This window comes from Globicephala melas, chromosome 9 (assembly GCF_963455315.2).
Source record: "Globicephala melas chromosome 9, mGloMel1.2, whole genome shotgun sequence".
In the NCBI taxonomy this organism is placed as follows: Eukaryota; Metazoa; Chordata; class Mammalia; order Artiodactyla; family Delphinidae; genus Globicephala; species Globicephala melas.
The window spans coordinates 51307886-51325323 of record NC_083322.1 but is presented as its reverse complement, the minus strand read 5'-3'; the positions used below and the strand labels follow the sequence as shown (position 1 = coordinate 51325323).

Genomic DNA, 17438 nt, shown 5'->3' with positions numbered 1-17438 from the left:
TAATGTGTCTCAATTTGTTGAAGTCATTTAAAAAAGTATTTTGCTCAAATTCTAATTTGTTGAGAACCCTATTCAAGATGGATCCTGTGACCTTTGTCGCAAATTGAATTGTCTTTTATAACTTGCTTTTTGCATAAGATGTCCCTTATTATCTTGTACATTCTTTGCCCAATGACTGGAATTAGCCATTTTCCCAAGGAAGCTGGTATCCTTTTAGCAGGAAATTTAGAGACAAAAATATGGGTTGCAAAGGTTGTTAATTGTTATTGGAAGTTCATTTTTGTTTTAGAAAAAGAAAAATGAATGCATATTTTGTATATATATTTCCAAATAAAATTCAAGATTATAGGCTTTTTACTTAATTTTAATTACAAATTCCCTCTTTCCTTTTATACTAATATTCATTTTTATGATATTAACAATTACATAATTGCTTCATCTTGAAATAAATTTGATAGTTTGAAAATAACAGTGATATTATTAGAAACAGTAAGGTTATTGAGTACACTTTAACATTTCTTTGAAGGTCTTTCTTTAGGATGTATCTCACTAGATCCTTATCCCACTATGATTGTATAGCCAAAATACTTGTTTTAAAGTCAGTTAAAATAATTTTCTGTGTGATTATGTTACCTGATACATAGTTCATTTGTTTAATTTTGACATTTAGAGATTGCTTTTGTTTTTGTTCTTTAGCTGTGTTTTATAATTTTACAATATTTTATAATTTGCGAGAGGGATAACCTTAAGGTAGAAATTTTTTGTCTATAGTTACTTTTGGGAATTGAGAAAACTTTTTTCCTAGTAATCAGATAATTTTATACATTTAGATTTTTGATACATTTGTAATTATCCTGGTGTTTGGTGTGAGGAATAGATCTGATTTTATTTTTTTCCATTGGGTCCATTTGTCCCAGTACCTTTTATTAAAAAGTTATCCCCTTTTCCCATTAGAAATGTTGTATTTCTTATAATAAAATTTTATTTGTACAAGAGTGTATTTTTAGTTTTTCTGTTTGTTCCATTGGTGTGTTTATTCGTATTCTTTTGCCATATTCCTTTAATTTACAGACTGTATGATATCTTTTAATACTTGGAAAGGCTAGTTTCTTCCTTCTTGATACTTTTTATCAGAACTTTCATGTCTGTTCTCACTTACCATTCTTACAAAAGATCTATACAGTTAACTAATCTAGTTCTAAGAGGGAGAAACTGATTGTATGTTATTGGAATCAGGTAAAGCTTATAAATTAACTTAAAAATTGGCTCATTACTGATGAGATCCTTTTTGTCCAAGAACATGATATGATTTTCTACTTGTTCTAAATCTATTTTTGTGGCTTTCAAGAGTGTGTGCTAGTTTTTTTCATTTAGATTTTGTAATTTTTAGTCAGTTTATACTTACTAAAGGTATTATCTTTAAATACGTTTAAAAACATATTCTGTAGAATTCAGTATGGGCATTGGCATTCATTCAGTTAGCAAATGTGTACTGAATACCTGCTATATCCCTGACACTGTGCTTGTTGTTGGGGATGAAGTGAGAAACTAAGGTTTCTGGTCTTATGCATCTTAGAGTCTAATGAGGACACTACCAATAAATAGGTGATTTTTATTCAGTGTGAAATGTGCTCTGATTGGATTCATCATAGGGAGCAAGAAAAAAAGCATACTTTGGGAGGTGGAACTAGTGGAAGAGGAACATTATAATGTTATTTACATGTGATAACACGAATAACATTCTTCGAAGTTGTGGTACATAATAAAATATGGCTTCTGTAATAATGATGATAATGTGTTAGGGATGGTAGAAATGTTTCAAGAGGAGGTCATTTCACAGATGAAACCAGAAGCAGTTGACAAAGTAAAGGTTAGGCTACCCTTCCAGACAGAGGAGCTTCAGTGTAAAATTTTCATAGTGTCAAATTCTGACTAGTGCCCTAAAAAAGAAGGAAAATATACAGTTTTTTTAAAAAAATTTCACTTGTTTTTGATCAATTTCAGTTGTTATTCTTTTCTTTTTCCTTTTATATTATTTCCCTGTAATTTGATTCCATTGTTTTAATACTGGATTAATCCCTTTCCAATAAAAGCCAGTTGAGTTTGGTAAAAATTTTTTAAAAACCTAAATAGGAAAAATTGATTTTAGCTCTGTATCATTGATTAAAAGTATTTTTGAATTGGATAATCCTTACTTATTACAAGTTTGTCCTTTCATTCATTTGGTTTGATTTTATTTTTGTTTTGTAACATCTTTTTTCTTACAGGACGATAATGTCAAATCCCTCCTCTGTAGCTTGATCTATTGTAGAAGTTCAATGACTGCTGAGCAAGTTTTCAATGCTGAATGTTTCTTGCTACCAAAGGGGAAATCAACTCCAAACTCAGAAAAAGATACTGAATACACCCCCAAAAAAGAGGAAGAATAATTAAAGGTGGAGAACTTGGATAAAGATAAGGAAAAGACAAGATATGGTGAAGCCAGCTTTGATTGATTAATATTCTTTTGTTGTTGCAGATGTTCCTTTTTAAAACTTTGTTTAGTTTGGTTAAATAAACAGAAAAAAATCTGGGAGTGTTCTGGAGCTAGTTGGGTGTGTCTTTGGTATTCCAGTTGTGAAAATAAAAGATGTTTGGTTATGCAAAAAAATTGTATACTTTGAAATTTCATTTAACTAGAGTTGTTAAGGAGGATTTTCTGTCTGTAGTTACTTTTTGAAATTGTATAGTACGACTATGTTACTTGTAATAGAAAAGGTTATTAGATTGTTGGACAGCTCCTACACAGATTTCCAGTATGTAGGCCAGCTCATTATGAAGGGTAATACTTTTGTTTAACAGATGATAGTTGGCATATGCTTTGTACCCAGTTTTGGGAATATAAAGATAAGTTAAACGTGGTCCTTACACTTAAAAAGCACATAAATCTATTGAGAAAGTTAGAGATCTAAACAGATCTTCATAATACAGTATAGAATATCTAATGATAGTTCTGGACAGAGCTTTTATGTGATTACACAGGAGGGATACTCATCTTATGGAAGAGGGGTGTCATGGAAAGCTTTCTGGAGGAGAAACTACCTTAGTTAAATCATAAAGGATGGGTGGTGAAGGTGAAGGACGATCAAGAGTATCTTACTAGCAGAGAAAGCATGATGAAAGCACTGAAGGGAGAAACAGTTTGTGTGTTTAATAGGGAATAGTCATATAGGTAGATGAGGGCTTTATATGAAGTAATAAAATGCTCATACCTTATAATTTTATAGGAAATGTGGAGCCATTGAAGAATTTTAAACAGCTTTAGCTCCCTCAAAATCTGTCTTATACCTACTACCAGGTTAAGTGGTAGAGAGACTGATCAGAAGGATATTATGATAAAGTAGGTGAGCAGCGATGAAAATAAGATGTACAGAGGAGAAAGAAACAGTGATGAAACATACGGGTCCAATTTATGGAATAGTTAGGCAGTTCTGTCGGACTTGGTGATTGAAGCGTATGTAGACTAAAGTAATATGTTAGAGTCTCTAGATGCCTATTCAAAATCTAGTCTTTCTTTCTTCCTTAGTAGTACATAGCAGTTTTATTCAGGGTGGCAGTGTACTTGGTTAAAAGACTACATTTAGCATCTTCTCTATTAGTTGAAGCTTTTTGACTAAATTTTTGCAAATAAGACTCCTTAAAAGGAGCTGACTTAGCTTGGAGATGTGCCCTTTCACCCTTACCCCTTTCCTATTGCCTAGAAGTTAACGTGGTGGTTAGAATTTGAGCAGTCTTCTTGGATCATGAGGTGACCTTGAGGAAACTCATGAAACTAGGATGATGGAGCAGCAAGTTAGAAGGAGCTGATGTTCCTAATAATTCTGGAGCCTTTGTACTAGTTTCAAGATTTCATGTTATTTGAGAGAATAAACCCTTACATCAGAGTGTGATCCCTATATCAGCAGCCTCAGTATCACCTGGAGGCTTATTTGAAATGCAGATTCTCAGCTCCACTCCAGATTTTTTAAATGAGAATCTCTGGGGTTGGGTGGAGCCTGGCAATCTGTGTTTTAACAAGCACTGTTAAGTCATTGTAATACATACTAAAGAGAACTGTTGCCACACATTCAAGCTATTGTTCCATTTTGGGTTTCTTGTTTTATAGCAGAACTTAATTCTACCTGATTAAGTAATAAAGACACAGAAGTTAGGTTTAAAATAAACTTGGATAATTTAAAAGGGCAAAGAATAGATCACTTTACTTATACTCACTATTTTAAATAAAGAATTATCATTTTCCAAATGTGTTCTCCTGAATGAACACTAGTCCCTTGGGATGTTCATTACAAAAAGAATTCTGTGATTAGTTGTTTGGAAAATAATGAATGCTAAATTGGAGATTGATCATGCATATTAGAGGGTAAAGATTCTAAAATGTTTTCCAGAAAGGAAACCTGTTTAGTTTTATTTAGCCAGCATATACCAAAATTGACAATGAGACCTCCGTTTTTTCACATAATACCTAGCAACTTCTCTCTTGTGAAACTAGAGTTTCAGATTTTGTGGCATACCAAGTTAGATAGTACTTATTTTTATTTCTTGTTTTAAAATGGCAAGTATTAATGTGTGGCGGAAAGAGACAAATTCATGTGTCTCTTCAATGCCACAGATGTTTCTTGAGATATGTGTATATATGTATAAGGGCAATACAGAGGCAAAAAAATGTGTTCACGGCCCTGTGGGCAGTCTGAGAATAATGCAGTATGTAATAAGCTACAAGAATGAAGTGTATGTCTTCACAAAGAAGAGGAAGGGAAGAGTGGAATATAAGTTTGGAGGATAGCTGTTTGACTCATTCTAGAGGTGCGGTAGTATTCTGCTTACTTAGAACTGGAAAAAGGTATTCCATACAAAGGAAATTAAGAAAGCTCAAAGGGTAGATTTGGGAAAGGGCAAGAATTTGGCTGGAGTATAGGATATTCATGGGGTAGCTGAGAGAAAAAGCTTAAGAAGGTATTTTGGGGACAGATTATAGAGGGTCATGAGTTGCTTATAAGAGATGGGACTCTTATAAATTTATGAGCAGCTGAATCACACAGTCATGTTTATTTTAGAATAAAATAGCTAACTAGAGAGAATGATTTGGGAAATAATGGAAATAAAGAAAAGTCAAGGATGGCATATTTCATTAAAGTAATTGAGGCAAAGAAAACATCTTGTTTTAGATCAAAGTATTGAAAAGGAGAGAATTAAGAGTATAAACTGTTCCTCAAAAGAAATTTGTGGGGAACCTCTGGTCCATTTCATAGATTTCATAGTATCAGTGCTAAGTCATTTCACTGTATATTTAAATGTCAGTATTTGTTAAGTTTCCTTTTAGCATCTCTCTTTTAACTCAACAAATGACATGCTTTATCATTTCTTAGTTGTTAGTATAACCATATCTTCTGCCATCAAAACTACATGTGGAAGCAGTTCTGGAATGTAAGGACCTCTGAAGATCTACTCCTCCATAAAAGCAACAAGAACACTGGCAAAAATTGTCAAATGAAGCTAAGTTGCACATGAAAAGAATACAGACTTCACAGAATTAGTCCAGGAAAATCACTAAGCAAACATCATCATCGTCATCAATAACAACTAGCAATAACAATCTCTGTGTTGGTGAGTGTGGGGAATATGATTTTCAAAGTTGGAGATTGCTATGTTTAAAATGTCCAGTTTTGTGCAAAAAAAAAAGGTGAGGCATGAAACAGGGAAGTATGGTCTGTATGCAAGGAAAAAAAGCAAGGAATAAAAACTGTCCTAGAGAAAGTTAGATATCAGACTTTAAGTTCATAAAGACTTTATATCAACTATTAAAATATGTTCAAAGAACTAAAGGAAATCATTTCTAAGAATTAAAGGAAAGTGTGAGAATAATGTTTAACCAAATAGAGAATGCCAATAGAGAGATAGAAATTATAAGAAAGAACCAAATATAAATTAGGGAGCTGAAAAGTACAACAACCAGAATAAAAAAATCATGAAAGGGGCTCAACAGAAGATTTGAGTTAACAAAAGAAAAGATCTGTGAACTTAAAGGTAGGTCAATTTAAGTCATCTAGACGGAGGAACAGAAAGAAAAAAGAATGAAGAAAAATGAAGAGACTAAGAGGCCTATGAGACACCATCAAACATACCAACAGCATAATGGGGAGTCTTAGAAGGAGAGAAGAAAAAGGGACAGAAGGAATATTGAAGAAATAATGGCTGAAAAATTTCCAAATTTGACAGAAAACATAAATCTACATAAGAAGCTCATCAAATTCCAAGTAGGATAAACTCAAAGAGACTCACAGCTAGACACATCATAATCAAACTACTGAAAGCTAAAACCAAGGACAGAATCTTGAAAGTAGCAAGAGAGAAATGATTTACTGACCACAAGGCATCCTCAATAAGAGCAACATCTGATTTTTCATCAGAAATAAATGGAGGCTAGAATTCAGTTGGATGATGTATTCAAAGCATTAAAAGAAAGAAAGCCTTGTCAAACAAGAATTGTATATCCAGCAAAAATGAAGGAGTTATTAAGATTTAGATTTATGATGTTAAGCCATTCCTAGATAAACAGAATTTGTTACTAGAATATCTGCCCTACAAAAACAAAAAAGGGGTCTTTCAGGCTGAAATGAAAGCACATGGTAACTTCAGTTCACACACAAAAACAAAGAGCACTGGTTAAGGAAAATGCATGGGTAAATATAAAACACAGTATTAATGTATTTTTGTTTGTAACTCTTTTCTTCTATCTGATTTAAAAGAAAACTGCATAAAGCATTAATTATAAGACTCTGTTAATGACCTTATAATGTGGAAAGATGTAATTTTTCTGACAAAGGAGAGGGGAGAAAATGGAGGTATATTGGAGCAAAGTTTTTGTTTGCTATTGAAATTAAGTTGGTATTAATCCAAACTAGATTGATTTAAGTTAAGATTTTAATTGTAATAACTGGTGCAACCATTAAGAAAATCAGAAGTATGGTAGAGGAAACAACAAAGGAATGGTACACTAGAAATACCTAACAATAAAGAAGACAGTGGTGGAGATACAGAGAAAAAAGATACAAGACATACAGAAAACAAACAGCAAAATGAAAGCTGTAAATCTGCTATAGTAATTACATTAAGTACAAGTGTATTAAATTTTCCAGTCAAAAGATAGAAACTGGAAAAACATATTTTAAAATATGATCAAATTATGTGCTGTCTATAAGAGATGCAGTTTTAATGTCATAACCACAGAGTGGTGGTGACACCTTCAGATTAGCATGAGGGAGTGAGTGCCTTTGCATTCATATTGGCCAAGCTGACATCTAGATTGAGGGCACGTGCTGGAAACTCTGTTGCTTAGAGTATGGAATTCAGCCAGATGGCGTCATTCTTGGCAGTAAAAAGGATCAGTAGGAAAATGCTAAAATAGAGCATATGAATGCATCTTTTGTGAGACAAGAGCTGGGAATCATGTGCCCAGAGCGCTCTTCCCAACCTAGAACCAACTGTTAGAGATGGGATTCATACAGGGAAGTACCAGTCACTCTTACCCAGAGCAGCATGTTAGCAGAAAGGAGGGTAGTGGTAACAACTATGTCTGAGGTCACTATGGGGTCAGAGATTGTCTGCCTTCAACTAGAGAGCGTCAGAAAGCTGGCAGAACAGTTTCTGACTTTCTGAAGCTTTGGAGGAAGCATTGAATCAGGATTTACATCTCTCTTAATAGAGTGGCTCATGATAGAATGTAGCAGGAAGACTAAATTGAGTTATCTGTATATTCAGCCTTCAGTATCTTCACTGCTGTAGAGTCTTACAGCTCTAAGAGCACACAGACTGTAGCTGCATGGTGGACAATGAAGCCATCTGTGACATATGCCATCATATGCTTGGTGTATAATGCTACCTCTTCTGTTAGCATTAGTAGGCTGACGGGTCTTCTGTTACTGCTTGCTTCTGGTTTGAAGGGCCTTTGAATGGGTACCTAATTGAATTCCAGAACAAATTAGTACCGTATCTGAGAATATATTTCCCCATGACAACCCTTTCCCCCATCATGTCTGCTGACAGAAGCTACCAGGAGCAGCTCTTCATTTCAGACATCACTACTGCTTGCTTTGGGTTCTCCAACCAGCTGGTTAAGTGTGATCCTCAACTTGGGAAGTACATGGCCTGCTACCTGCTATACAAAGGGGATGTTGTTCCCAAGGGTGTGAATGCAACAGTTGCAGCCATGAAGTCAAGGAGCTCTGTTCAGTTTATAGATTGGCTTCCAAATGGTTTCAAGGTGGCCATCAACAATCAGCCATCCGTGGTGATGCCAGGAGTTAACCTGGCTGAAGTCCAGAAGGCTATCTGCATGCTGAGCAACAGCACAGCAATTGTGAAGGCCTTAACCCTACTAGACCACAGGTTTGACTGCATGTATGCCAAGAGGGTGTTTCTACCTCGGTATATCAGAAGAGGTGTGGGAGTTCTCAGACACCAGGGGAAGATTTGGCAGCCTTAGAGAAGGATTGTAAGCAAGTGGGGTAAAGTTTATGATGCAAATATGATTGGTTAAAAAAATGAATAAGCTAAAGTGTTATGCTTTCTTTTTAAGACATTATACAGTTAGTAGGTAGAGCTTCCTTGATTAGAAGAAAAAATAAATTAGGCAAGACCCTAAATTTCACACTATATCAGATGGCTCAATATTAACAATGAGCACATATTTCCTTGTCTATCAGTGATATTCAGCACTACTACCTGTGACCCTTCTAAGGTTTGGAGTCCTTTGAACTACTGGATCACTTTGTGTGTGTGTGTGTGAGAAGGAGAGAGAGAGAATGGAAACCTGGCTTTATCCTTTGCTTTTTAAACAGACTGTGAAATCCTGTGCAACGTTTATACGTTTCCTTTCCTGTACATGAGGTAGAAAACTGCACATATAGTTTATTAATGTCATTTCCATATATATATATAAAATATATACAGTATATATTACATTGATTAAAGAATTAGAATTTTTTTAAAAGACCCAATTTAGTTTCAAAGATACAAATAGATTAAGAGTAGAGAGATGGAAAAGATATACCATGCAAACAGTACCCAAAAGAACTGTAGTGCTTACACTAATAATCTTTGGCAAAAGTTATTACTAAAGATAAAAAATATTTTGTAATGGAAAAAAGTCAATACATCACAAAGATGTGTGCATATATACATCTAACAACAGAGTCCTAAATATATAAAGCAAAACTTGACAGAATTGAAGAGAGAAATAGACAATTCAACAATAACAATTGGAGATTTTGTTACCTCAGGTTTAATAGTGGATTGAATAACTAGGCAGAAGATAAACAAATGGAAGAAATGAACAGCACTGTAAATTAAAGGCCAACTTTAAAACACTGTACCCCAAAAGAGCAGAATGCATGTTCTTCTCAGGTGTACATGGAACAGTCTACAGGATGGACTATATATGAAATCATAAAACAAGTCTCAAAACAGTTTAAAAGGATTTAAATCATAAGTTTGTTTTCTAATCACAGTGGAAATCAGAAATCAATAACAAGGAAATTTAGAAAATTCACAACTATATGGAAATTAAAAAGAAAAACCACTTCTAAATAACCAATGGATCAAAGAAAGAAATAGCATAAATTAGAAAATACTTCGAGGTGAAGGAAAATGAAAACACAATATACCAAATCTTACAGGATGTAGCTAAAGCAGAGCTTAGAAATCTATAGCTGTAAATGCTTATATTAATAAAGGAATAAGATGTCAATCACTAACCTAACACAGCCTTAGTTTCTCTCTAGTTAAGAAACGATAAAATGGTGAGCAAACTAAACCAAAAGCAAGCAGAAGGAAGAAAATAATGAAGATTAAAACAAATAAATGAAATAAAGAACAGGAAAACAATAGAGAAAATTGAGACCAAAAGTCAGTTCTCTGAAAACATCAACAAAATTGAGAAAAACTTCAGCTAGATGGACCAAGAAAAAAAAAAAAGACTCCAGTTATGAGAATCAGTAATTAAAGAAGGGACTTCACTATAGACCTTAGAGAAGTAAAAGAGATTGTAAGGAAGCACTTATACCAACAAATAGATAACCCAGATGAAATGAACAAATTCCTAGGAAGACACAAACCTGAAAAACTGGCACAAGAAGAAGAAAATCTGAATAGACCTATAAGGAGAAAGAATTAGTAAATCAGAAAATTCTTACCAAGGAAAGCCCAAGCTAAGTGACTGAATGGTGAATTCTACCAGACAAAGATCTCACACACACATAAAAACTATAGATCAATATCTCTTATGAATATAGATGCAAAATTTCTCAACAAAATACTAGCAAACTAAATCTAGCAACATACAATGAACAACAGGGATTTATCTCAAGAATGCAAGGCCAGTTTAATATTTGAAAATCAATGTAATATACTATATTAATAGAATAAAAACAAAAATCTTATCTTAATAGATGCAGAAAAAGCATTTGACAATATCCAATACCCCTTTTATGATAAAAAACTAATAATGAAGAGTTTACTCAACCTGATAAATAGTATCATTAATAACTAATAGCTAGGGCTTCCCTGGTGGTGCAGTGGTTAAGAATCCACCTGCCAATGCAGAGGACATAGGTTCGAGCCTTGGGTTGGGAAGATCACACGTGCTGTGGAACAACTAAGCCCCTACGCCACAACTACTGAGCCTGTCCTCTAGAGCCCGTGAGCCACGACTACTGAAGTTGGCGTGCTTAGAGCCTGTGCGCCGCAACAAGAGAAGCCACCGCAATGAAAAGCCTGCACACTGCAACAGAGTAGCCTCCACTCACCACAACTAGAGAAAGCCTGCCTTCAGCGACAAAGACGCAGCGCAGCCAAAACAAAAACCAAAAAAACCGCTCATAGCTAACATCATACTTAATGGTAAAAGACTGGATGATTTCTCCTAAGATAAGGAACAAGTCAAGGCCTCCACTCCTGCCACTTCTCTTGGACATTGTACTATTGGTTTTAGCTAGGACAATTAGACAAGAAAAAGAAATAAAAGGCATCCAGATGGAAAGAAAGGTGTAATACTATTTCTGTTCTCAGATGACTTGATCTTGTCCACAGAGAATCTTAAGAAATCCATTTTAAAACTTTTAGAAGTAATCAGTTCATCATGGTTGCAGATACAAGGTCATTACATAAAAATAAATTACATTTCTGCAGCCTATAAATTTTTATAACAATTTCGTATACAATATCATAAAAAATAATTAGTAAATTTAACAAAAGAAGTGTAAGACTTGTATACTAAAGCTACAAAACATTGGTGAAAGAAAGTAAAGAAAACCTAAATAAACTCCAAGATATATTAATGCATCAGAAGACAATATTGTTAAGTTGGTAATACTTAATTACCTAGAGATTCAACATAGTCTCTATCAAAATCTTTGCTTCTGTTTTTACAGAAATTAACAAGCTGATCCTAAAATTCGTGTGGAAATGGAATGGACCCAGAATAGCCAAAACAATACTGAAAAAGGAGAACAAATAGGAGGAATCACACTCCTAATTTCCAACTTACTATAAAGCAGTGATAATCAAGACAGTGGGTGCTGGCGTAAGGATAGATATGTAGATCCATGGAATAGGATTGAGAGTTTCTATTTATTATTTATTTATTTATTTATTTATTTATTTATTTATGGCTGCATTGGGTCTTCATTGCTGCGCAAGGCCTTTCCCTAGTTGCAGTGAGTGGGGGCCACTCCTCGTTGCAGTACGTGGGCTTCTCACTGCGTTGGCCTCCCCTGCTGCGGAGCACAGGCTCTAGGCGCGCGGGCTTCCTCAGTTGTGGCATGTGGGCTCAGCAGTTGTAGCCTGCGGGCTCTAGAGTGCAGGCTCAGCAGCTGTGGCACATGGGCTTAGCTGCTCTGCAGCATGTGGGATCCTCCCGGACCAGGGGTTGAACCCATGTCCCCTGCACTGGCAGACGTATTCTGAACCACTGTGCCACCAGGGAAGCCCAGGAGAGTTTCCATTAAATTACAATATTTTGTGCTTCAAAAGACACTATCAAGAAAGTGAAACGACAATCCACAAAATGGGGGAAATATTTTCAAATCATGTATCTGCTAAAGCACTTGTAGTTAGTGTGAGAACTCCTACAACTGAATAATAAGACAAACCAATTAAAAATGGGCAAAGGCTCTGAACGGATATTTCTCCTAAGAAGATATACAAATGGCCAATAAGTACATGAGAAAATGTTCAACATCATTAGTCATTTAGGAAATGCAAATCAAACTATGAGATACAACTTCATACCCACTAGGATGGCTACGATTAAAAAGTCAGATAATGAAAAATGTTGGGGAGGATGAGGAGAAAGTGGAACTGCTGGTAGAAGTGTATAGAGGTACAACTGCTTTGGAAAACAGTTCGGCAGTTCCTCAAAATGTTAAACATGGAATTACCATACAACCTGGGAATTTAACGCCTAGCTAATTACTTATTAGTCATGAAAACCTGTGTTTACACAGAAACCTTGTTCTTGAACAATTATTGCAGCATATTCATGGTAGCCAAAAAGTGGAAATAATCCAAATATCCATCTGTTGATGAATGGATAAACATAATGTGGTATATTCATACAATGGAATGTTATTCAACAATAAAAAGGAATAAAGTATTAATACATGCTACAACATGGACGAACCTTGAAAGCATAAGTGAAAAACACTCAGTCATAGAAGACTGCATACATTTATCTGAACATTTCATATCTGGGCATTATGGAATGTTCCAAATAGGTAAATCTATAAAGACAGAAATTAGATTAGTAATTGCCTGGGAATGGAGGTGGAGGGTAGAGGGTATGACTGCTAATGGGTGTGTGACCTTTTCTGGTGTGATAGAAATAATCTCTAATTAGATAGTGACGATGGTTTCACAACTCTGAATATACTAAAACCACCGAATTGTTTACTTTTTTTAAAGGGTAAATTTTATGGTACATGAATTATACCTCAAAAAGCTATTATATAAGAAAAAATACACATATATGTTCATTCAATAAATATTTGAGGGATTCCTGAATGTCAGTCATCTTATGTTGCTTTGTTGTCTTCTACTAATCCAACTGTGTGTGAGTCACCTGCTTTTTCTCCTGGTTTGTGACTTTCAAGCCTAAATCTGCATAAGAATCATCTGATAATCTTTTTAAAAAATTCAAGTTTCCCAATGTCCGTACCCAGAGATTCTGCCTCAGTATGTCAGAGATGGGACTTCGGAATCTATATTTATAACAAGTACCCATAATTATGTCTGATGTAGCTACTCTGGGAGGACCAGATTTAGAAAAAGTGCTCTAGGAGAATTTTACCAGCCACATTTTATTCATTTATTTTCCTAGTCCCTTCTTAAAGGGACCTTTACTCTCTTCATTGAATGTGTATAGATTAAAACAAAAAAATTAGAATATGTGTGGAGCAATAATGTATCTCCTAGTTCTAAATTGATTGAAGAAATCATGAAGGTTGAGACTGACAGATGAAAATATATAAAAATCAACATAGTAAAAATACAGGATGAGAGCTGTCCAGAAAAATCTGCATGAGTTTAGAAGACAGTGGGTTAATAGTTATAACGCATAAAGTGATTATTCAAATTTATAAGAAAATTATTAAGATTCCAGTAGATAAATGCAGAAATAAATATGTAAATTTTTTTTCAAAAATCAAAGAAGTGTAAATTGACCTCTGAATAAAAGCAGATTTCATGCTTAGTAAAGCAGCAAAATATTAAAATGGCAAGGTCCTATGATATTAGCTAAATTGGTGCTGGTTTTCATTTACGAAAGCAGTGTGAAGTTGGTAGATGGTAGTTTGATCCTATGTCTCATGAGCCATGAAAATGATTCTCTCCTTTGATCCTAATGATACTAGTCTTAAAATTTTGTCTTAGGAACATGATTTAACAGAAATAAAGTTACACATACATAAATGTTCAATTGGAAACTGAATAAATACTCAACAAGTGAATTGTTTCATAATTCATTGTACATCAGTATAATAGACTGCTACACAAGCATAAATTATGAAGGCACACACATAATGCTCATACATATGGGAAACAATACCTAAAAATGTGCTTGTGAGAAATATAAGGGTAATGAAACATTTTTAAAAATTCTTCATTTTTTCAACATTTCATTAACATTTCCCAACATACTGCAAAGTTAAAAGAATTTTACAGTGACTATTCATATGTCATCATTTAAGGTATATCACTAACGTAGCTATACTTTACCGTATAATTTTTCTTTACCTACCTTAATATTTTTATATTTGTTTCTTATTGAGTTTAAAATTTCCCCCAGTATATTGAGCAGAGTTCCCTGTGCTATACAGTAGGTCCTGGTTCGTTATCTATCTCAATATTCTATAACAACCTAAACGGGAAAAGAATTTGAAAAAGAACAGAAAAAAGTAAATAAATAAAAATTTAAAAATTTCCCCCAATTTTCAAGTAATAATATGACATTTCCTGAGAAACGCTTATTTTTGATTAACAGAGGAGTAACTTAAATTTCACTGAAAGGCTTAGAACTCTTGTAAGTATGTATATGGCCACAAGGTGTAGCTCTGGACCTATCACATCCTGGGATAGGCATCTGTAAGGAAGGTTGTAGTAAAGGTAACTTCTGAATGCAATCAGACTTGTTTTGTTTTTTTGAGTGAGGGTACAGTAAATTTCTCCTCCATTAAGATGTAAAGTAATTTAGGTTATATATTTATTTCATTGTTCAAAATGTCTTTGCCACAATTTCTCTTACCTGGAACTTGACTTTCTTACTCCACAGCCTCCGAGTCAGAAGTTTTGGGTTATGCAGCAAATATGTTTGTTACTAGCTGTTTGAAATGATAATTTTAAGAAGATTTAAATTAGTCATGGAAATAGAAATTTTCAGACTTTTTTGTACAGTGAAAACTCATCAAAACTATAATTTTTCTTTAGTGTGATTATTTGATTAATGTATGTATTTCTTTAAACTCTATAAGGTTTGGGACTATACCTAGCACAATGACAGACATTCAAAAAATATTAGTTGAATGATAAATTTAAAGAGTGATTTGAAACTTTTACTGAAGGTTATTTTGTAGGAATTGGTAAATCTACTCTTTAAGAAGTATGCTTATTCATTTTAATTTTAACGATAAGATGATTACCTTTAGATATACTTCATAGTTTAAAAATAGCTCCCAGATGAAAATATTTTGCTGTTTTTAGTTGGAAAACAGAATATAGTCATTTTTAAAAGAAAGTAGAGCCTAATTTGTTGAAATCCATTTTAACCAAAATTGCTTTCTCTTCTTCCCCTTCAAGGAATCCTCAGTTTCTCTCTACATTAGATGTCATCAAATGTCAATTTGTTTCTTCATACCAGAGAATAAAATCATGGAGGCAAGAATCCAATTGTATGGTCAAGTAAATCAAACTGTCTACTGGAATAACCAGGGGAAGGGTTTTCCAATTTAAAGTCTTTTTTTTTTTTTTAAAGGAGAGAATATTTGACAAGCAGTCTATGAAACATAGTAGTCTTTTTCATAAAATAAAGCTATTCAGAGTTAAAGGTCTTGGGAAAATTTTAGTTTAGGTAGAGATGTTCTCAAAGAATTTAATGTCATTCTTTTGAATTTCAGCTAAGATGGTAAAAAAAATTCATCAAGGGAGAAGATAAGAACAAACATTTAGAAGGACTCATATTTTACAGAAAGAAGAGAAATACCAGAGAAACAAGACCACAAAATTACTTAGCTCAAGAATTGAACTATTGACAAACTTTTTGTATTATCCCTGTATACTGCTTTTACATGTGTTCTTTCAACTGTACTTGACAAGGAAGAAGAGTCATTATATACATATAGCCTGAAGGGCTTGGACTTTGAAGGTCTTTACTATTCTTCATTTCCTTAAAAGGTAAGTAATGTTTATATTGCATACCTGTCTTGTATACCCTCTCCCTCCTCCTTTCTCTCCTATCTCCTCTTTCCCCTTTTTTCTTCTCCCTGCACCTTTTTTTTTTTAACATTACTAGTTCATTTAGAGGAAGATTAATAGCTGCTGAAAGAATTAAATTGGAAACATAAAATATTTCTTGAACAACTTCTACTAAGGTACTTGTTATTACCATCGTGTTTCTGTAACTGCCCCAAAATATTATACATATGAATATTTTAACACTTACTTGCTTTTCCTTGAATATCGTGATTTATTTTTATCTGATATCAGCTCCATTTATGGCAACTAACTGGTAACTGCAAATTACAGTTGCTGTGACAAACTGTATATGAATAATGCAAGCATAATTTTGATCATGATTATTGTACTTGCCTGAGTCATGGCTTGCATCATCTCCTGCAATTCTATTTATGATTCACAAAATTTTATTTCCATATATCCTTTTCAAGTTCGCATAAGCATCAGCCATAGCATATAAATATGTGATAACAATTTGCTTTAGTAGGAAAACCCAGATCATTTCTTTTGGCTTCTGTAAGAATTTTCAGCCTTTTCTTTAAAGCAAATAATAAATTTTATGCCCCATTAAATGACCTTTTTTCCTGTATGGTAGTGTTTAAAGTCATGCTTAGAGGTTATTTTAAATTTGATTCTTTACTAGTTAATGCGCTTGACAAAATTATGTCATTGTATTTTTGCAGGTTGGGAAGGGATGTGGTTTGTTCTAACACGATGATAGCATATTCAGAGTAAAAATCTGAGCCAGGGTAGTCATAGATGACTTTAATGAAATTAACTACATTAGACCCTGATATAACAGTTGATTTTAAAACATACTTTGGTTGTTAGTTTAATCTACTGCTTTGAATTCTCCCCTCCTTTTGTGTTAAAAATTTCTGAAATCTGGAAATGTTTCATTTGTTTCCTATTTTGTTTCATAATTAAAAGCTATGGAGCTCCCCTATGTTCATAGCAGCACTATTCACAATAGCCAAGACATGGAAACAACCTAAATGTCCATCGACAGATGAATGGATAAAGAAGATGTGGTACATATATGCAATGGAATACTACTCAGCCATTAAAAAGAATGAAACAATACCATTCGCAGTGACGTGGATGGAATTAGAGATTATCATACTAAGTGAAGTAAGTCAGAAAGAGAAATACCATATTATATCACTTATATGTGGAATTTAAAATATGACACAAATGAACCTATCTATGAAACAGAAACAGACTCACACATAGAGAACAGACTTGCGGTTGCCAAGGAAAAGGAGTGGGGGAGGGATGGACTGGGAGTTTGGGTTTAGCAGATGCAAACTATTACACATAGAACGGATAAACAGCAAGGTCCTACTGTATAGTATGGGGAATTATACTCAATATCCTGAGATAAACCATAATGGAAAAGA

The 17438-nt window shown here is 33.9% G+C and overlaps 1 protein-coding gene and 1 pseudogene across 1 annotated transcript in view; both read left to right on the top strand.

Annotated features, from left to right (window-relative positions):
- The window catches only part of STK31 (serine/threonine kinase 31), an 84866-nt gene extending 82296 nt beyond the window's left edge, over positions 1-2570 (top strand). The window contains exon 22 of the mRNA XM_030856962.2: positions 2268-2570. Coding sequence (XP_030712822.2) covers positions 2268-2429 — 162 coding nt within the window. The 3' untranslated portion in view covers positions 2430-2570. The remainder of the gene's footprint in view (positions 1-2267) is intronic.
- Positions 2571-2736: 166 nt separating this feature from the next.
- On the top strand, positions 2737-8521 carry LOC115853933 (tubulin alpha chain-like 3; annotated as a pseudogene).
- The last annotated feature ends 8917 nt before the right edge of the window (positions 8522-17438 follow it).